The 23,115-nt window shown below is 40.6% G+C and overlaps 1 protein-coding gene across 1 annotated transcript in view; it reads left to right on the top strand.

Annotated features, from left to right (window-relative positions):
• The window catches only part of c9orf72 (C9orf72-SMCR8 complex subunit), an 82,890-nt gene that overhangs the window by 36,163 nt on the left and 23,612 nt on the right, over positions 1–23,115 (top strand). Inside the window, exons 5-6 of the mRNA XM_062042313.1 lie at positions 14,653–14,725; positions 19,092–19,208. Of these exons, the coding sequence (XP_061898297.1) occupies positions 14,653–14,725; positions 19,092–19,208 (190 nt within the window). The remainder of the gene's footprint in view (positions 1–14,652; positions 14,726–19,091; positions 19,209–23,115) is intronic.

Here is a 23,115-nt window from a genome sequence, read left to right as displayed (position 1 = left end):
CTCTCCTTCACCTGGTACTTGTGTAGCCGTATCAGAACGGGCCTCGGTCTCTGGTCTGGCTTCAGCTTGCTAGCGAGTGTCCAATGGGCCCGGTCGCACTCAGGCGGTGATTCAAAGAAATCCTCGTCAAAAATCTCCTTCAGTAGCTCCGCAAAAAAGGTAGTTGGACGTGGCCCCTCCACGGACTGTGGTATGTCGACCACTCGGATGTTATTTCGCCGACTCCGGGATTCAAGGTCGCTAACTTTAGCCCGTAGCTTAGCTTCGATCTCCTTTAGCTTAGCACATGTTGCTTCCAATGCTAGCAGGCGTTCGTCTTGCAAGGTAGCATTTTCCTCGAGTGAAGTAATTTTCTGAGAGTGTTCAGAGACCTTGGTGTGTACCTTATCAATCTTTGTCTCGAGTGTAAAAATTGCTGTCCTGAAGTCCGCGGAGAGGGCCTGGCGGTGTTCTTCCAGAAGACTAGCTATAGCCGACATGTTGACTTCGCCGGCACCCCCGTCGGAGGAGCTAGGCCCAGCACCGGTATCTCTGGCGCTCCGCTTCGTCGAGTGAGTTGTTATTTCTTGCCGGTTGCAACTCCGGAGTAATGTAATCACCCGCTGGCGTAGTTTGTGGAGTTTTTTAATTAATCAATCCAACAAAACAATACACAGCAATACCATAACAATGCAATCCAATTCCAAAACCAAACCCAACGCAGCAACACTCAGAACTGCAATAAACAGAGCAATTGAGAGGAGACACAAACACGACACAGAACAAACCGAAAGTAGTGAAACAAAAATGAATATTATCAACAACAGTATCAATATTAGTTACAATTTCAACATAGCAGTGATTAAATTCATTGACATTATCATTAGACATTTATAAAAAATTTAAAAAAAGAACAATAGTGTCACAGTGGCTTACACTTGCATCACATCTCATAAGCTTGACAACACACTGTACTGTGTCCAATAATTTCAAAAAGATAAAATAAGTCATATTTTTAGTTCATTTAATAGTTAAAACAAATTTACATTATTGCAATCAGTTGATAAAACATTGTCCTTTCCAATTATAAAATCTTTTTACAAAAATCTACTACTCTACTTGCATGTCAGCAGACTGGGGTAGATCCTGCTGAAATCCTATGTATTGAATGAATCGAGAATCGCGTTGAATCGAAAAAAATCGATTTTGAATCGAATCGTGACCCAAGAATCGATATTGAATCGAATCGTGGGACACCCAAAGATTCGCAGCCCTAGTTACTACATTATATATAGACTTGCAGTGTTTATATAAAACGTTGCTAGAGGGTTTTGAAGTTGTCTTAGCGGGCTTTGAAGGCTACAACGAATATTCCCATTAACTGTATCTTCAAAGTATTTTTTTTTTAATCATCTTTAAAATCCTAATTAAAAAAAAAAAGACATGTGTGTTCTTGTCTCTTATAATGATTGTGAACAATAGGCAAAATTTAAAAAAAAGTGCAGTTCCCCTTTAACTCTTTCATTTTTAGGACACAATAAAGGCTTAAATAATTTCAAACACATATTGTTTCAATAACCACGAATAAGTGTTTGTCCTACATGTAGTAATCGGTTGTGTAAAGACAAAGCACCAGCAGTGAAGGTTTATAGCGAGCGATGCGCGCTTACGCGGCGACGGGAATAATACATTTAACTTACCGTCACAATCGATGACTCGCCTGCTGATGGCATCCCAAGAGTAAAAATGTTATTTGTCATCTTCACTTTATCCTAGTTGTGCACATATTGCGATGTGGATCAATGTTAATGCCACACATTTTTGTTTCGTTTTTGGTAAGGACTAGTGACTTCCTCATCTGAAAAGGAAAAGCTTTTAACATTTGTCCTTCATAACTAACCCACAGTCCTCTTTTAATGTACGCCATTATAGAGCTTTGATTGGATTTACTCTGAACTTGTCCCATCGATAAGACAAAATTAATTATGATTGGATTTTGTTTCTGTCAACATTTTCGGCTATTTTTTTTTTAACCCAACTAATTGTCAGTAAAAAAAAAAAGCAAAACCTAAATAAAATATACAGTTTCTAGCCCATGGCTGTTTCTAGCATGACTGACTCTGTTGGCGGGAACAGGGCTGAGTCTGCTAAACAGAAGCGTCATGGTGTTAACTGAAACACAGAGCCAACAGACAAATTGAGCAGCTTGTTGTTTGGACATACTTTGGCTAGAAAAACAATAATGTCGCCCAAAAGGTAGAGTAGAAGTTGTGAGTGGAAAAATTGTGCATTAACTGAAATGCAGGTTAAAGTTTCAATTAATCTTGATTTCGATTTTTGGCGTAAACGCCTAATTCTAGCGGTATGGGATAGCCTGAACGGCAGACTTTTTCCTTAGGCCCATTAGCAATGTTTAGAATAGAATAGGATAAAACGTAATTGTTGAACATCCCCTTTGTAGGAGACCTACTATGCAAAACCAACTTTTCTTACCTATTGGTACCTATGTTTGTGTATTTGGGACCTGCTTAAGTCCCAACAATTTGAAATCAAACCATGCACTGCATGGTGGAAATATTTAAAAAAGAATCTTGCGTTCTTTCATACTTCCTTCAAACAAGCCGTTTGTAATTTGCCCAATTTGTGACTTTTTTCCCGAAGTGTGATGTCAGCGGATATCTCCATATATGGTAAAGTTTTACCCAAAAAGCTTTGCACGAGTCCGCCATTATAGTCAATAAGGTCCTTATTTTTCTCTATCCTCTTGTTGTGGGGTAGACTGGCTCGTAAATGAACATGCATCCTCCGCTGTTGTCTTTTCTAATACAAAGTAGCGTATAGTTCGAATTTATAACTGTCAGACTCGATATGGATGCTCTAAAAACTACAACATAGCTGACGGGGAGAAGACACAGTCAAAGTGGAGGCACGAAAATAAGACTTGATTGATTGATTGAAACTTTTATTAGTAGATTGCACAGTGAAGTACATATTCCGTACAATTGACCACTAAATGGTAACACCCGGATATTTCAACTTGTTTAAAGGCCTACTGAAACCCACTACTACCGACCACGCAGTCTGATAGTTTATATATCAATGATGAAATCTTAACATTGCAACACATGCCAATACGGCCGGGTTAACTTATAAAGTGCAATTTTAAATTTCCCGCTAAACTTCCGGTTTGAAAATTCCTTTGGAGGATGACGTATGCGCGTGACGTAGCCAGTTTAACAGAGGTATGGCTTCCCCATTGAAGCCAATACGAAATAGCTCTGTTTTCATCTCATTATTCCACAGTATTCTGGACATCTGTGTTGGTGAATCTGTTGCAATTTGTTTATTGCATTATGGAGAAAGAAGCTGAGCAAGCAAAGAAGAAAGTTGTCGGTGCGAAGCGGAGTATTTTGCAAGGGAAGTCAGCAACACAACACAGTCGGTGTTTCATTGTTTACATTCCCGAAAGATGCAGTCAAGATCGAAGAACTCGGACAACAGAGACTCTTACCAGGAGGACTTTGATTTGGATACACAGACGCAGATGCGATACCGTGAGTACGCTTCCAAACATTTGATCGCTTACTATAACGAGCTAGGAGCTAGCATAACAAACACCTAGGTGTTTGTTATGCGGGATTAATTTGTGGCATATTAAATATAAGCCTGGTTGTGTTGTGGCTAATAGAGTATATATATATGTCTTGTTCACTGTTGTAGTCATTCCCAGCTGAATATCAGGTTCCACCCCAGCGCTTCCAAACATTTGATCGCTTGCCCGTACGTGCGTGTCACATACGTAACTTTGGTTAAATATATACGCTTTATGAACCTTGGGTTAGGTGAACGGTCCTTTGGGCTGAGTGAGTGTGTGTGTTGTGCAGGTGTTTGAATTGTATTGGCGGGTTATATAGACGGGATCCCGTCCATATAACCCGCTCGAGCTATAACTAGCTCGAGCTAGTAGCTAGGAGCTAGCATAACAAACACCTAGGTGTTTTTTATGCGGGATTAATTTGTGGCATATTAAATATAAGCCTGGTTGTGTTGTGGCTAATAGAGTATATATATGTTTTGTGTTTATTTACTGTTGTAGTCATTCCCAGCTGAATATCAGGTCCCACCCGCGCGCTTCCAAACATTTGATCGCTTGCCCGTACGTGCGTGTCACGTACGTAACTTTGGTTAAATATATAAGCTTTATGAACCTTGTGTTAGGTGAACGGTCCTTTGGGCTGAGTGAGTGTGTGTGTTGTGCAGGTGTTTGAATTGTATTGGCGGGTTATATAGACGGGATCCCGTCCATATAACCCGCTCGAGCTATAACTAGCTCGAGCTAGGAGCTAGCATAACAAACACCTAGGTGTTTTTATGCTGGATTAATTTGTGGCATATTAAATATAAGCCTGGTTGTGTTGTGGCTAATAGAGTATATATATGTCTTGTGTTTATTTACTGTTGTAGTCATTCCCAGCTGAATATCAGGTCCCCCCCGGCTCTCACAGCATCTTCCCTATCTGAATCGCTTCCACTCCCCACTAGTCCTTCACTTGCACTTTCCTCATCCACAAATCTTTCATCCTCGCTCAAATTAATGGGGAAATCGTCGCTTTCTCGGTCCGAATCTCTCTCACTTCTGGCGGCCATCATTGTAAACAATAGGGAACTTTGCGGATATGTTCACCCGACTACGTTGCGCTTCTTCCGGTAGGGCAGGGGTGGGCAATTATTTTTTACCGGGGGCCGCATGAGCAACCTGAGCACTGCTCGACAATATTTCAATTAAATTTTGCTCAATATTATTTTTGATATATACCGTAAGATAAATAATAATAATAATAATAATAATAATTAATAATAATAGTAATACTTCAACATAGTGTGTGTAACAGCATTCCATGACTAATATAAATAAATTAACATTAATAATAATTGGCAGTAAAATAAGCACACGTATGACTGAGGAGTCATAGTGTAACTTTGTGTGGTGTTTGAGTTGTCCGACTTTTTGTGTGGCCATAAACGCACCAGTGGTCGTATGCGTGTGGGTGACAGATGACAAGTTGGTTTTGGCCTGGTTTGTACGGCAGAAAATGACTAGTTTTTCGAGATAGAAGTGTTTTATTCATGTTTTTGGTGTGGTTATGTCCGAATATAAACAGTTTTGCTCAATAAAGTGATCGATATAATTCCTGTCCTCGAAGCATCTCGATAGACGTTACAATAATTGAACGGTGTTCAATTGAACGGTGTTGACGAACACCGTTAGGGCCGCTTGTTGTCACTCAAAGTTGCATTGCAAAATTACATAGAATAAATATGTTTATTTTGTTTAGAATTCAGATGGGATTTGATTTGGTGCGCGGCATATATTTGCTGCGCGCAGCAGACGCTTGAGCAGTGCGCAATTGCGCAGGCACGCACCTTAGAGGGAACGTTGCTTGGCAGTCCATGTCTTGTTGAAAACACGCCATTCGTCATCAACTTTTCTCTTTTTAGCGTCTCGGGTGTAAACCGTGCATCACTTGTCGCTGCATGTGCACCTTCACTCGCAGGTTACACACGGACACACACCCATAAATAATACTTTTCAAAATAAAAGCAGCACAGTTGTATTGCGCGCACGACATAGATGTTTTTTCAACTTTATTTTGTAATTGCAGCTGTTCACATTCACTCACAACCACGCACACGCATACGTCCACACGGAAGTAATACAAATAACGATTTTCAAAACAAAAGCAGCACCGTTGTATTGCACACTCGACATAGATACTTTTTTAAATGTATTTTGTCATTTATAATTGGCCTCACGCGAGCCGGACAGGGACGCACAAAGGGCCGGATGCGGCCCGCAGGCCGCAGAATGCCCAGGTCTGCGGTACGGGAAAGCCTTTTTTTTATCAGATACCAAAAGTTGCGATCTTTATCGTCGTTGTTCTATACTAAATCCTTTCAGCAAAAATATGGCAATATCGCGAAATGATCAAGTATGACACATAGAATAGATCTGCTATCCCCGTTTAAATAAAAAACAAACATTTCGGTAGGCCTTTAAGTCGGGGTCCACTTAAATTGATTCATGATACAGATATATGCTATCATCATAATACAGTCATCACACAAGATAATCATCAGAGTATATACATTTAATTATTTACATTATTTACAATCCGGGGTGTGGGATATGGAGGGGGCGGGGGGGGGGGGGGGGGGTTAGGTTTGGTTGGTATCAACACTTCAGTCATCAACAATTGCATCATCAGAGAAATGGACATTGGAACAGAGTAGTACTGACTTGGTAGAATATGTACAGCAAGTAGTGGGCACAGAGAGAGAGATCAGAAAGTATAAGAAAAAGTGTCTACATTTGATTACCGGTATTTGCATTTGATTATTTACAATCCGAAGAAGTATGATGTGGAAGGGAGGGTGTTAGTTTAGGGTTGAAGTTGTCTAGAGGTGTTCTTTTAGTGCTGTTTTGAAGTAGGATAAAGATGCCCTTTCTTTTACACCTGTTGGGAGTGCATTCCATATTGATGTGGCATAGAAAGAGAATGAGTTAAAGACCTACTGAAATGACATTTTCTTATTTAAACGGGGATAGCAGGTCCATTCTATGTGTCATACTTGATCATTTCGCGATATTGCCACATTTTTGCTGAAAGGATTTAGTAGAGAACATCGACGATAAAGTTCACAACTTTTGGTCGCTGATAAAAAAGCCTTGCCTGTACCGGAAGTAGCGTGACGTCACAGGTTGTGGAGCGCCTCACATCTGCACATTGTTTACAATCATGGCCAGCAGCAGCAAGAGCGATTCGGACCGAGAAAGCGACGATTACCCCATTAATTTGAGCGAGGATGAAAGATTCGTGGATGAGGGTAGTGAGAGTGAAGGATTAGAGGGCAGTGGAAGCGATTCAGATAGGGAAGATGCTGTGAGAGGCGGGTGGGACCTGATATTCAGCTGGGAATGACTAAAACAGTAAATAAACACAAGACATATATAGGGATGATGTTTGATAAGGAATTATCGAGTTCGAGCCTATTATCGAATCCTCTTATCGAACCGATTCCTTATCGATTATCTTATCGAGTCCAAATAGGTTGTTGTATATGGAAAAAAACACACAATATTTGGTTTAACAAAAGCTCACTTTTATTATATAATAAAAAAATAAAATCTAAAAAATAAATAAATATTGACTGTTACCCACCTAAAAAAATAAAATAAAATAAATAAATATTGACTGTTGTTACCCAAAGTATATTAAGTGGGATTTTTCAGAGAAACAAATATATACAGTAACACAAAAACAACCTGTCTCTGTGATCACTATAGGTGTATAAATAATAATATAGTGTTAAATAAAATCAGTTCCTTTGGGCACAAAGCTGAAAATAATACAGCTCTCCAAAAAGTGCACTTCTGCTGCTATTTGACATAACTGTTTGTTATGATGCTTTGACATTTTTGCACTTTATTTCTTTATTGAAAGAAAATTCTATGAAGAGAAAAGTTCTTTGCAAATGTGGTTACAATGCTAAAAAATGAAAAGTTAAAGCTAAAAAAAGAAATACACTTTATTGAGTTAACATTATTTCTTTATGGGGGGAAAATGTTAGGAGCTAGAGAATATAACAACTACACTACCCAGCATGCAACGGGAGTTACGAGCATGCGCGGAGCCCCCCCGAAAAGTGTTGCATGTTGCCACGCTGTGAAAGTAAACGTCAAGAACTCAGCCAACACGCCTCGTCTGCATTATTTATAATTAGACAAACAACACATCTACAGTTTTGTTGTTTACAAGGAAAGAAAAACTAAAGTTAAAAAAGGGAGATATGTTGTATATATATGTATGTGCTGCGGTTGTTTTAAGAACGTTGCGACAGCTGCCGTAAAGGAGGTGCGTTGCTAGCCTGGTTGCTATGTTTCCGGTTGGTCGTAAAAGTGTTCGTCATGTGTTTTACCCTGCTAAAATCTCTCAGTAAAGTTATTCGATGGATTATAGCTTTTGTTTTGAACTTTATTACACCTTGGAGCGCTTTTTCCCGTCCATTGTTTTCCTGCTTTCTCTATCTGCGCCTAATGATTGAGCTACGTGAAGTCATTTCTTGTGATGTCCCACGGAGCATTTCTGGTCGGGACAGTATTCGAATAAAGAATCAACTCTTTTCCTTTACTATAGTGGTCTCGATAACGGGTACCGGTTCTCAAAAAGGGATTCGAGTCCGAGGACTCGGTTCTTTTCTTATCAAACAACCGGGAAAACCGGTTTCGAGTATCATCCCTAGACATATATATACTCTATTAGCCACAACACAACCAGGCTTATATTTAATATGCCACAAATTAATCCGCATAACAAACACCTCCCCCCTCCCGTCCATATAACCCACCAATACAAATTAAACACCCGCACAACACACTCAATCCCACAGCCCAAAGTACCGTTCACCTCCGTAAAGTTCATACAGCACATATATTTCCCCAAAGTTACGTACGTAACATGCACATAGCGGCACGCATGTACGGGCAAGCGATCAAATGTTTGGAAGCCAAAGCTGCGTACTCACGGTAGCGCGTCTGCTATCCAAGTCAAAGTCCTCCTGGTTGTGTTGCTGCAGCCAGCCGCTAATACACCGATCCCACCTACAGCTTTCTTCTTTGCTGTCTTAATTGTTCATTAAACAAATTGCAAAAGATTCACCAACACAGATGTCCAGAATACTGTGGAATTTTGCGATGAAAACACACGACTTAATAGCTGGCCACAAGGGTGTCCCAATATGTCCGCACAATCCGTGACGTCACGCGCAAACGTCATCATACCGAGACGTTTTCAGCAGAATATTTCGTGGGAAATTTAAAATTGCACTTTACTAATCTAACCCGGCCGTATTGGCATGTGTTGCAATGTTAAGATTTCATCATTGATATATAAACTATCAGACTGCGTGGTCGGTAGTAGTGGGTTTTAGTAGGCCTTTAAGACCTTTGTTAGATCGGAATCTGGGATTAATGTGGTTAGTGGAGCTCCCTCTGGTGTTGTGGTTACGGCAGTCACTTACGTTAAGGAAGTAGTTTGACATGTACTTCGGTATCAGGGAGGTGTAGCGGATTTTATAGACCAGGCTCAGTGCAAGTTGTTTTACTCTGTCCTCCACCCTGAGCCAGCCCACTTTGGAGAAGCTGGGGAACATTTCTCTGATTTGGTCGAGTTTGGTTCCAGAGAGGCTGTTCGCATTAAGTTGGATGATGTGTAGTCCACTGGAACCAAAAAGAGCATCAGAGTCCGCTGTATAGAGGTAATGTCCAGAAAAAGGAGGGATGACCATGTTGGTTGTTATTGAAGTTGAAGTTGAAGGGCAGTCCAGTTCACTGTTTGGATGGAAAGGCTTGGGAGAGCAGGAGGGGGAGAGAGGCATATTGATCTTCATCCAGGTGATGGGGGAGGGGCATATTTGGAGAGGTGGGGCCAGGACGAGGGGGCGGGGTTGGGGGTGGGTTTTTTTCCCGGGAGCTTTGGTAAGGGGTGGAGTTGGAGAGGGGGTGGCCAGGTATGGGGGGTCCTGAAGAGATGGTCAGAAAGCAGTTGGAAGATGGTCTGTAAAACATTATCCATGCAAAATTTTGACCAAAGAAACACCATTACATGTTATGTGTAGACCACAAGGAAGTGTTGTAAATGTGGACAAAAAACATCATATGAATATAAAGGCAAGGCAAGGCAAGGCAACTTTATTTGTATAGCGCTTTTCATACACAAGGCAGACTCAAAGTGCTTCACAGACAACAAAGTGAAATGAAAGAAAATAAAAGCAAAATTAAAATGCAGACAATAAAAATAAAAACAGTGCAGACGTTAAAAGTTAAAAGATTAAAAGATTTAGCTGAAAGCTAAGGTGAACATAAAAGTCTTCAGTCTAGTTTTAAAAGTAGTGAGAGTTGGGGAGAGTCTGACATCTTCAGGAAGTTTATTCCAGCTATGTGTTGCATAGTGACTGAATGATGATCTCCCTTGATTTGAGTTTACTCTTGGAACCGCTAACAGATTGCTCTCAGAAGATCTTAGTGATCTAGAGGGCGTATATAGTGGGAGCATATCAGTGATATACTTGGGCCCTAGACCATGTAGTGATTTATATGTGAGCAGGAGGATTTTGAAATCTATTCTCTGATGTACAGGGAGCCAATGTAAGGATTTAAGAATTGGTGTAATGTGCTCACATTTTTTGGTCTTTGTTAGAACTCTAGCAGCAGCGTTCTGAACAAGCTGTAGCTGCCTGACAGTTTTTTTGGGAAGACCTGCAAGGAGACCATTACAATAGTCTAGCCTACTGGTAATAAAGGCATGTACAAGTTTTTCTAAGTCTTGAGCTGACATGAGCCCTCTAAGTCTTTTTACATTTTTGAGGTGATAGTAGGCCGATTTTGTTACTGATTTGATGTGACTGTCGAAATGTAAATCAGAATCTAAAATAACCCCAAGATTTTTGGCTTTATTTGAGGTTTTCAGGGACAGTGATTGAAGGTGTTGGATGACTTTAAACCTTTCTTTTTTAGCACCAAAAACAATTATCTCAGTTTTATCTTCATTTAGTTGTAGGAAATTTTGGCACATCCAGTGTTTGACTTGCTCAATGCACTGGCACAGAAGATCTATGGGGCGATAGTCATTTGGTGATAGCGCTACATAGATTTGGGTGTCATCGGCATAGCAATGATGGTCAATGTTATTATTTTGCATGATTTGTCCTAGTGGGAGCATATAGATGTTAAATAAAGTCGGCCCCAAGATTGAACCTTGGGGGACTCCACACGTTACGTTGGTTGGTTCTGATACAAAGTCACCAATGGAAACAAAATAGTTCCTATCTTGTAGATATGACTTGAACCAGCTTAAAACTGTGCCTGAGATCCCCACCCAGTTTTCCAACCTGTCCAAAAGTATTGAGTGGTCGACAGTGTCAAATGCAGCACTGAGGTCCAAAAGCATTAATACTGAAGTTTTGCCAGAGTCTGTGTTTAGACGGATGTCATTTATAACTTTAAGAAGGGCCGTCTCTGTGCTATGAAGAGGTCGAAATCCTGACTGGAAGTTGTTGTGGCAGCCAGTAGAAGCCAAGAAGTGATTTAGTTGTTGGAGGACAACTTTCTCAATTATTTTACTTATGAATGGTAGATTTGAAATTGGTCTGTAGTTGTTGATAACAGAGGCATCTAGGCTCTGCTTTTTTAGAAGAGGTTTAATGACTGCAGTTTTGAAAGCCTTCGGGAAATTGCCCGATTTAATAGAATTATTAACTATTTGCAAGATGTCTGTTGATAGGCAGTCAAAAACATTCTTAAAGAAGTTGGTAGGTAAAACATCAAGGCAGCAGGTGGATGACTTTAGAGCTGTCACCGTTTCCACTAGAGTTTTAGAGTCTATGGCATTAAAGCTTGCCATCATTGCTGTGTTACTTTTGCCTAAATGGGGTGGTGATCCAACTTTTTTACTTGAGATATTGATGGTGCGTCTGATGCCTTCAATTTTATCAGTATAAAAGAATGCAAAGTCATTGCATTTCTGCGTGGAATGGAGTTCGGCTGGTATTTGTGTTGGGGGTTTAGTCAGTCTGTCAACGATTGTGAATAGGGTTTTGGCCTTATTTGTGTTGCTGTTTATGATATTGGAGAAGAATGTTTCTCTAGCACTTTTTAAGACTAAATTGTAGGCCTGGAGGCTCTCTTTATAGATGTCATGGTGAATATGAAGTTTTGTATTCCGCCAGATTCGTTCAGCCTTCCTGCACTCTCTTCTCTGGGCTGTTACAGCAGCAGATTTTCTCCAGGGTGCCTTTTGCTTGCCAGAAATCGTTTTAACTGTAACAGGTGCAATGATATCTATGATATTCACAATTTTGGAATTAAAGTTGCTTACAAGATCATCAGCATGACATGGGTTTAGAGGTGGTAGTGAGGAGATGGCGTTTTTAAAGAGGACATTAGCATGTTCATTTATGTACCGCTTTTTGACATTCTTTGATTCTGTTTGTGTGTCCGGAATTACAGAAATATTAAAGAAAACACAGAAATGATCAGACAATGAAGGATCAATCACAAGAACATCAGAAACATTGAGACCTTTTGTGATAATCAGGTCCAGGGTGTGTCCCTTATAATGTGTAGCCTCTTTCACATGTTGAGACAGTTCAAATGTGTCTAAAATAGTAAAAAGTTCTTTTGCGCCCTTGTCATTTAAATCGTCAATATGAAAATTAAAATCACCAGTTATAACCAGGCAGTCAAAGTCAGTGGAGATGCTAGACAATAGTTCAGTAAAATCATCAAAAAAAAATTTGCAGAATATTTAGGTGGCCTGTAGATAATTAACAAGAGAATTTTGGGAGAGCATTTCAACACAGCACACAGGTATTCAAATGATGTAAACTCACCGAGTGACATCTGTTTCCCCTGAAACATGTTTTTAAATATAGCAGCAACCCCTCCACCTCTTTTCCCCGATCTACATATATCAATGAAGTTATAGTTGGGGGGTGCTGTCTCGATCAGAATGCTTGCACTGTTATTTTGTTCCAGCCATGTTTCAGTTAAAAACATAAAGTCAAGTTTAGAAGTGCTAATAAAATCATTGACTAAAAATGATTTGCTATTCAGAGACCTGACATTGAGCAGACCCATCCTGATGGTGTTATTGACAGGCTTCGATGTTGGCTTTGATTTGGAGATAATAGGAATGAGATTGTTTAGGTTAGCAGGGTGGCTAAGTTTCCCAATGTTTACTCTCTTGGTAGTCACAACAGGGATGTAGAAGGTGCCATGATTTGATGTAGGCAACCTTGGGCCCAGCTGATAATGTGGTCTACTGCTGAACCCTTTTCTGTATCAGAAATATTCAGGACTGCTGTCAGGGCGAGGCGGGGTTTGCCGTAAGGGGGAGGGGGAGTGAGCAGCGTCAGAGCTGGGACGAACTACTGAAGGTGGACGTTGAGGGCGTGTAAGGGGTTGGCGTGAGAAAGGTGAAGTATGGCTGGGGGGTTGTGGAGCACGCCTTCGTGGAGGGGGTGGTGGAGGTGAGCGATGATCTAGGGGGGTAAAAATCTGAGTAGGGTGGGGCGTGAGTGGGGGTAGCTCCCGGAACTCCAAGGGGGAGAAGGGGGGAGAAAGGTCTACTTGAGGGAGGGAGAAAGATGGAGACGTGGATGGCTTGGGGGATGTGGGGGAGGGATCTTCACATGCATTCAGAATGGAGGGAGGGGCGGTAGAGGAGGATAGACACCTCTCCTCTTTGCTCTGGTGTATCTCATGGTCGACGTTCTCCTTTTGCAGTGGCGGTCCTCCTTCGACGTTCCTGATAGGCTGTGTTGTGTCTTCCTTCCTCGGTGGCTCCTCTTGTCTCTTGTCCTTGGCAGTGATGATAGATGCAAGATGCAGGAAGTGAAACATGTTGTTCATGAATAGCTTTACTCCCATCTTATTCAGGCAAAGTCCGTCTGCCTTAAAAAGATGCCTGCGGTCCCAGAAAAAGCTAAAATTGTCAATAAAATGCATTGAACGAGCAAGAAGTGCACTTGATAGCCACTCATTCAGCGAGTAAAGTCTACTGAATCTCTCAGCTCCTCTCCTGATTGGGGGTAGAGGACCACTGATAAAAACGTCAGCATTCACAGCGCTGACTGTTTCAAAGAGTTTATTGAAGTGCTCTTTCAGCTCTCTTGATTGTTGTTTTACAATGTCATTAAAACCAATGTGCAGGATGATATTTTTCACATTTGGGTGTGCAGCGACAATTTCCAGGATTCTTTTTTCCATGTCAGATACCATATCCTTCGGAAAGCAGAGTACTTTGGTGTTATTATTGCTTTTCATATCTTTTACAGAAAAGTCCCCCACAATCAGATTTTCAGGAGCTCTCGTTAGCTTTCTCTGTGGTGTAAAGTTAGCACGTCTTACCCTTCTGCGTGGTGATGGTGGGTTATTCAGGCAATCAGAGGGGGATCCATTGTCCATCAACAGTGGGGCAAACCTGTTCTTTAGTTGGACACTTGCTTGCTGGGGAGGTTTATTGGTAGTTCTCCTCTTCTCAGCTGTCCGCTGCTGTGTCCTACGTGGCAGTGGAGTTGATGACGCAGTATGCCTGGCTGAAGATGGTAGCGCAGGCCAGCCGGTCAGATCAGAGATATCGGGGCGCTGGGTCCTGCCAGATATCCATTCTCCCTTGTCGCAGGGAGGTGGTCTTCTCTTTGGCTTTGCACCAAGTGTGTTCCAGGGAGGATTTTCACTGGTAGATTTATTACCCTCTACAGGGACCTCCCGTTTCTTCGTAGCTTCATTGTTGCTAGTTAGCTGGGTTGTAGCATGGTGCTGTCCAGTGTTTTCAGTCGACAGGAGTGCTAGAGTGGTGTTGTAGCCACATTGTCCATTCACTTCTAAATTCACTTCCAACCGATTCATTTTTATTTCCAACAGTAAAATCTTCTTTAGCAGTGAAGCATGTATTTCATATATCAGTTGGCATGATCTTCTTACCTGTTACTGTTCCATCTCATTTTCCCTTCTATAAAAACATTTTCATAAACCTGAAACAATATCATCATTAATCAAAGTAATTGCCATGCAGCAATTGGCTCTAACCTGCACATCTTGTCTCTGTGGTTCAGGTCCATCAGCTCACATTTCCAGACTTGTGGATGTTCAATAGTGGTTGGAAGCAACCCAGAGAAAGTAAACAAGGTACATTTTCCTGATGAATGGCTGCATACAGACAAACTTGTAATTCCTCTACATTCAGTAATTTAATGTGTTATGAAGTGATTTGTGCCCTAAATTAATTTTCATAGTCATGTTACTGCACATGTACTGTATTAATATTAAGCATTCACATTTTAAATAGCTAAATATATAGAATATACATGTCTTTAAATGTACATTAGTTAACGAGAAAAAAAATACAAAATACAAAACCTGTGAAGTTGGCACGTTGTGTAAATCATAAATTAAAAACAGAATACAATGATTTGCAAATCCTTTTCAACTTGTATTCAATTGAATAGACTGCAAAGACAAAATACTTAATGTTTGAACTGGTAAACTTTGTTATTCTTTGCAAATATTGGCTCATTTGGACTTTGATGCCTGCAACATGTTTAAAAAAAAGCTGGCACAAGTGGCAAAAAAGACTGAGAAAGTTGAGGAATGCTCATCAAACACTTATTTGGAACATCCCACAGGTGAACAGGCTAATTAGGAACAGGTGGGTGCCATGATTGGGTATAAAATAAGCTTCCATGAAATGCTCAGTCATTTACAAACAAGGATGGGGCGAGGGTCACCACTTTGTGAAAAAATGTGTGAGCAAATTGTCCAACAGTTTAAGAACAACATTTCTCAACGAGCTATTGCAAGGAATTTAGGGATTTCGCCATCTACGGTCCGTAATATCATCAAAAGGTTCACATAATCTAGAAAAATCATTGCACGTAAACGGCATGGCCGAAAACCAACATTGAATGCCCGTGACCTTTATCCCTCAGGCGGTAGTGCATCAAAAAGCGACATCAGTGTGTAATGGATATCACCTCATGGGCTCAGGAACACTTCAGAAAACCACCGTCAGTAACTACAGTTGGTCGCTACATCTGTAAATGCAAGTTAAAACTCTACTATTGGCCAAAGCCAATTATCAACAACACCCAGAAACGCAGCTGGCTTCGCTGGGCCCGAGCTCATCTCAGATGGACTGATGCAAAGTGTAAAAGTGTTCTGTGGTCTGACGAGTCCACATTTGAAATTGTTTTTGGAAACTGTGGACGTCGTGTCCTCCCGAACAAAGAGGAAAAGAACCATCCGGACTGTTCTAGGCGCAAAGGTCAAAAGCCAGCATCTGTGATGGTATGGGGGTGTATTAAATAAACATTGATTGACATTGATATTAGTGCCCAAGGCATGGGTAACTTACACATCTGTGAAGGCACCAATAATGCTGAAAGGTACATACAGGTTTTGGAGCAACATATGTTGCCATCCAAGCAATGTTATCATGGATGCCCCTGCTTATTTCAGCAAGACAATGCCAAACGTAATGCCATGTGTTACAATGGCGTGGCTTCGTAGTAAAAGAGTGCGGGTAATAGACTGGCCTGCCTGTAGTCCAGACCTGTCTCCCATTGAAAATGTGTGGCGCAGTATGAAGTGTAAAATACCACAACGAAGACCCTGGACTGTTGAACAAGTTAAGCTGTACATCAAGCAAGAATGGGAAATAATTTGACCTGAAAAGCTTCAAACATTGGTCTCCTCAGTTCCCATACGTTTACGGAGTATTGTTATAAGGAAAGGCCATGTAACAGTGGTAAAAATGCCCCTGTGCCAAATTTCGCAATGTGTTGCTGCCATTAAATTGTAAGTTAAAGGCCAACTGAAACCCACTACTACCGACCACGCAGTCTGATAGTTTATATATCAATGATGAAATCTTAAGATTGCAACACATGCCAATACGGCCGGGTTAACTTATAAAGTGCAATTTTAAATTTCCCGCTAAACTTCTGGTTGGAAACGTCTATGTATGATGACGTATGCGCGTGACGTCACGACGGCAACGGAAGTATTCGTACCCAATGTGTCACCATACAAACTGCTCTGTTTTCATCGAACAATTCCACAGTATTCTGGACATCTGTGTTGGTGAATCTTTTGCAATTTGTTTAATGGACAATGGAGACTGCAAATAAAGTTGTAGGTGCGATCGGTGTATTAGCGGCGGACTACAGCAACACAATCAGGAGGTTGTGTTGTGTTTGAGCTGGATAGCAGACGCACTACCGTGAGTACAGCTTTGGCTTCCAAACATTTGATCGCTTGCCCGTACGTGCGTGTCGCTATGTGCATGTCACGTACGTAACTTTGGGGAAATATATGTTTCTTGCCGACTCTGATGGCGGCCGGGGTGTTGTCGAAAGCTACAACGCCCGCCGCCGCCGGTCCGTAGTTAGCTTCAATCGTTAAGCTTCGCCCAGCTGGAAATTATTAACCGTGTATTTACATGTTCATGGTTTAATAGTATTGTTGATCTTCTGTCTATCCTTCCAGTCAGGGTTTTTTAAAATTTTGTTTCTATCTGCATTTGAGCCCGATGCTATCACGTTAGCTCCGTAGCTAAAGTGCGTCAACGATGTATTGTCGTGGAAATAAAAGTCACTGTGAATGTCCATTTCGCGTTCTCGACTCTCATTTTCAAGAGGATATAGTATCCGAGGTGGTTTAAAATACAAATCCGTGATCCACAATAGAAAAAGGAGAGTGTGGAATCCAATGAGACCTTGTACCTAAGTTACGGTCAGAGCGAAAAAAGATACACCCTGCACTGCCTCTCTAGTTCTTGACTCTAACGTACCTCATCCACGAATCTTTCATCCTCGCTCAAATTAATGGGGTAATCGTCGCTTTCTCGGTCCGAATCTCTCTCGCTCCATTGTAAACAACGGGGAATTGTGAGGAATCCTTCCTCCTGTGACGTCACGCTACTTCCGGTATAGGCAAGGCTTTTTTTAATCAGCGACCAAAAGTTGCGAACTTTATCGTCGTTGTTCTATACTAGGGGTCGGCAACCTTTACCACTCAAAGAGCCATTTTGGCAAGTTTCACAAATTAAAGAAAGTAATGGGAGCCACAAAAAAAAAAATTAAATTTAAAATGAAAAACACCGCATACAAAGCTTAAATGCTTTGTGCTATGTTAACCAGGGGTCTCCGACACACGCACCGGCACGCACTTTAATGTGGAAATTTGATGTTAGTGCAGCCCGCGAGTTTTGAATGAATGGCGCTTGATAGCGTCATACTTGCCAACCCTCTCATTTTTCCCGGGAGACTCCCGAATATCAGAGCGTGATGACACTGCATTTGGCGCCCTCTACAGTCTGCCCTAACAGTGTACCTGCTCGACCACACGTAGAATGCAATTTCAGCTTGCTCACGTAAGTGACAGCAAGGCGTACTACCTCAGCAGCCACACATCTTACACTGACGGTACCAATACCCAGAATCCCATGCAGCCCTAACTCTTCCGCTCAACCAACGCACGGAGAGGGGGGGGGGGGGGGGGGGGGGGGGTTGATGTGTGGGGGGATTTGGTGGTAGCGGGGGTGTATAATGTAGACCGGAAGAGTTAGGGCTGCATGGGATTCTGGGTAATGGTTGTGTTGTGTTTATGTTGTGTTACGGTGGGATGTTCTCCAGAAATGTGTTTTTCATTCTTTTTTGGTGTGGGTTCACAGTGTGGCGCATATTTGTAACGTAACAATGTTAAAGTTGTTTGATACGGCTACCGTCAGTGTAAGCTGTGTGGCTGATGAGTAAGTATGCTTTGCTGTCTCCTGTGTGTGCAAGTAATAACAACATGCGACATGTGGCTGGACTGGCACGCTGTATGTAAATGCTATAGAGGACAATTACTGCAGTGCAATTAGGGCACGCCCTTTATTTAGTAATTAGAGTGTAAATAGAATTATTTTTTCCCTGGGAGTAATCTATGAGAGACACTGAGATCCATAAGTCTCCTGGGAAAATCGGGGGGGTCGGCATGTATGTAGCTGAGCCGCATCAGAGTGGTCAAGGAGCCGCATGCGGCTCCGGAGCCGCAGGTTGCCGACCCCTGTTCTATACTAAATCCTTCTAGCAAAAATATGGCAATATCGCGAAATGATCAAGTATGACACATAGAATGGATCTGCTATCCCCATTTAAATTTTAAAAAATCATTTCAGTAGGCCTTTAACGATTATTTGCAGTAAAAAAACGTTTCTCGGTTCGAACATTAAACATTTTGTATTTGCAGTGTATTCAATTGAATTTAAGTTGAAAAGGATTTTCAAATCATTGTATTCTGTTTTTATTTACGATTTACACAACTTGCCAAATTCACTGGTTTTGGGTTTTGTACTACCCCCACAGAAGGCTGTTTAACTTTCATGTGCTACACCTGCCTTAATATGCTGACAGTAAGCAGGAAGTGATACCCTTACATTCAATATATTCACTTGTTGATTTTAGGGGAGTTAGCTGTGTAACACATTTTTTCCAAAAATATTTTTTTGTAGATCGTGCGGACGCTCTGCCTTTTCCTTACTGCTGCTGAGAAGAAATGTTCTCGCCTTTGCAAGGTGGACTCATCCTTCAAATATGACACAGGCCTGTTTGTTCAGGGTCTGCTAAAGGTAACCAACATCTAAAACTTCCTTCCTTTATTAGACATAACTCATTTGTGCTCTGTCAAGGTATTTTATTTTGTAATGTCAAAAATAGTTGCCATAAGGCCCACCACATCATTTTATGTGGCCCGCGAAAACGTGGAAGTAGTATGCGTCAGTAAAGTACTTAATCTTTTCTTACTAAATGTATTTATTCTTTCCGTTTTGACAGAAAAAATACATGTACTGCATGCAATTGCATATATTTGTATTTGATATTATATTATAATATTATGTAACAATTATTATATTATCATATCATCATTTTTTTTCTGAAAATAAATGATAATGATAAATGGGTTGTACTTGTATAGTGCTTTTCTACCTTCAAGGTACTCAAAGCGCTTTGACAGTATTTCCACATTTACCCATTCACACAAACATTCACACACTGATGGCGGGAGCTGCCATGCACGGCGCTAACCAGCAGCCATCAGAGGCAAAGGGTGAAGTGTCTTGCCCAAGGACACAACGGACGTGACTAGGAAGGTAGAAGGTGGGAATTGAACCCCAGTAACCAGCAACACTCCGATTGCTAGCACAGCCACTCTACCAACTTCGCCACGCCGTCCCCAAAATGAAAATAAATACTCAAATATCTGCTTGACTTATGTATGAATCTTTAATAACAATGTTGTTCATTTTGATATTGTAATAGTAGTTGCATTTGTATAAATTTAGGTTGGAATGTAGTTATAGTAATAATAAACTATTAGTTTTGTGTTTCCTAATAATTTATCGGGGTTGCGGGGGGCTGGAGCCTATCCCAGCTGCACTCAGGCGGAAGGCGGGGCACACCCTGGACAAGTTGCGACCTCATCGGAGGCCAACACAGTTGTAACAAATATATTATACATTACAACCTTTTTTTATTCAAGTAAAAAAAAAGTCTGATTTACCTCTGATTTCAGAGCAAGTCGTCCATTAAATTGTACATTGTAAAAATGACAATACATTTTATGGGGGGGGAAAAACGGCCTGCTCAGTGCCAGAATGTTTTCATTACATTATTCATTACAGTTTAATGTTTTTTTTTTTTTTACAGTAATACACCATGAAAACATCAACTGTATATTTTGTAATAAAATACTGGCTGCTCTGTTGCCAGAATTTTACAGTGAAACAACAGTGGTATCATTTTGCCATTTACAGTAATATGCTGTAAAAACACCGTCAATTCTATGATAAAATTCTGGCAAATGAGTTGCCAGTGTAATTTTTTTTTACAGTGTATGTAATAAATATATAATAATCCATATTCATCCTTTTTCTACTGCTTGTCCCGTTCGGGGTTTCGGGGGTGCTGGAGCCTATCAGCTGCATTCAGGCGGAAGGCGGGGTACACCCTGGACAAGTCGCCACCTCATCGCAGGGCCAACACAGATAGATGCAATTGTATAATAATATCATGAGGTGAATCCTTATACATTTGTATTAATTTATTACTCACTGTTGCAAGCGACCCTCGAAGGACAGCCAAACATGCGAGATGGCCCTCAGTGAAAACGAGTTTGACACCCTTGGTCTTAAAGGGGAACTGCACTTTTTTTTGGATTTTTTCCTATCGTTCACAGTCATTATGAAAGACATGGATGGATTTTTTTTTTTAATGCATTCTAACTTAAAAATAAAAGTAAATAAAGGTCAGTTTACAGCAGAGCTAATGGAAGCTTCTCTATTTTTCCCATAATATCCAATAAATAACCATTCAAAAACTGCCAACAATACTCTATTTACATTTTGTGATTTGAATATTAACCAAGTATTACTGATATTGTTATTATAAGGGCTAACGCAGACAAACTATTGCGGCACCATGATCTCTTCCGTGTGTCCCTATGTTTACATCATTGAGTGGTCTGCCGCTTTCTCGCTTCCTTGCTCCCTGTAAGTTTATTGTAGATCCTAAATCATGCCTCTCACCTGGACAGAAGAAGTCTGAATAGGTATTCAGACAAGTTGGTAAACTTTGACAGCCATTTAGGACTCGAACTAGGCGAGGGCGATGCGAAAAGACACTTGGTCCCCCCCCGCACCCAACCGCTTTTCTTTGAGAGGATTATGAGACATTCTTTATCGAAATGGGAATATATGAACATCCCAGCAGTCGGCATCTTAATGACAGCATACATTGTACAGTAAGTGATGTTTTATTATGTTTGTTGGCTCTAATGAAGTCTGCAGTGAGTAATAATCAGTGATGAAGACAATAAAAAGCAAACGTTTTGATACGTTTTTGAAATTAATGCGCCACATATTCTCAAAATGATCAAAATACCTAAATATTAAATGTTATAAATGTACCCATTACTACATTACATACGTATATACCTGCATTATGTATATAAAACCTCAATGGAGGTGTTTAGATGTTTTTTAAGGGCTTTATAGGCGGAATTGCGTGGCCCCTGTAGGCTTTATTGTAAGCAAACTTTTGATCGCATTTATTTAATATTTAGAATGCAGAAAAAACCATTGTCATGTCTCTCATAATGATTTTGAACGATAATATTTTTTTTTTAAAAGAGTACATTTCCCCTTTAAAGCTTCCCTCATGGTGCTTCTGTATGTGTTAAATGCCGTGTTTGGCCTGCGGCCCATTGGCACATTTTCACTTTGGCCATTTGAGGCAAAATGTTTGGGCACCCCTGCCTTATAAAATTCCTGTGGGCCAGAATGATGTCACCACGCACAGCACCAAAGCAGCACTAGGGAGTTACATTTTACAAGAAAGGCTGCCAACCGGTCAACTTGCAGTGCATTCAAAGTAGACATACATCAAAGGCAGGAGATGGTACCAATATTCAGAAAAAATTGCACACCCGTGTTAATTTTGTTGACTAATAATTTGCATCTTAGCTATTGTCAATTACTTACTTTCCAATGACTAAAATAAGACAATGACTAGTCAAAACAAATGCACAGTTGGCTAAGACGATGATGAAATCACTTTACAGTTAAGTCAACATATAAAAACAAGACAAAAATGTTGACAGAAATTAAATAAAATAAAATTTATTTTTGTCTTGTCGGTGGGTGGGACAAATTTAGAATATATCCAAAAATAGCTCTATAACAGTGTAGCTATAAGAGAGTAGCTAGGAGTAAGATAGGAAGGAGATCCAAGATGTTTTACTTGTCTGTCATATAAGGAAGTTGGATTTCTCACCGCCAAAACAATACTGAATGCATTTTACAAGTAATATGAGTGAAAACCTGATGTGTGAACACTCATCGGCCGGCGATTCATCATGACATCTATCCAATTGAAAGTTGGCTGAAGCTAATAGTACCATATTCCTGTCACTACTGTATATGAACTACTAGTATTATTTGCTTATAAGTTTACACTTTTGCTTTGCTAAGGCCATGTCCACACAAACACGGAGAGTTTCAAAAACACATATTTGGGGTTAAAACAATCTCTACCCACACAAGTGTAGTTTCAAAACTGTCTATGTCTACACACAAACGCATACACCTGCTGTCATGCACATATTGTCCAATCAGAAGCCTGAAAAAAGCAGCAATATCTGACTTGGTGGCATTATTATGTTTATTTTGATTGACTTTAGACGTACAATGACATGTACATTATCTTTAAAACCAGCCTGTACGTACACAGAGCCCTGGAAACATTATTAAAGAGCGAATGCACGCCTGTGCTGCTGAAACCCAACACTAATACAGTTATAACATGTTCAGCAACATGGTGATGTATTACATGTGCAGTGAAGTGTACATTATTTCTAAAATCATGACGCACTAACGAGTCAAGGAAATCTTTTTGCATGTTTGAAGAGAATTCTAAAGCATTTAATCATCGATATAGTGATATGGTTCATGTGTAATTGAGTGTATATTGTCTTTAACC

Source organism: Entelurus aequoreus, linkage group LG03, assembly GCF_033978785.1.
Source record: "Entelurus aequoreus isolate RoL-2023_Sb linkage group LG03, RoL_Eaeq_v1.1, whole genome shotgun sequence".
Classification (NCBI taxonomy): domain Eukaryota; kingdom Metazoa; phylum Chordata; class Actinopteri; order Syngnathiformes; family Syngnathidae; genus Entelurus; species Entelurus aequoreus.
The sequence above is the reverse complement of the archived record's forward strand: the minus strand, read 5'-3'. Positions and strand labels throughout refer to the sequence as shown.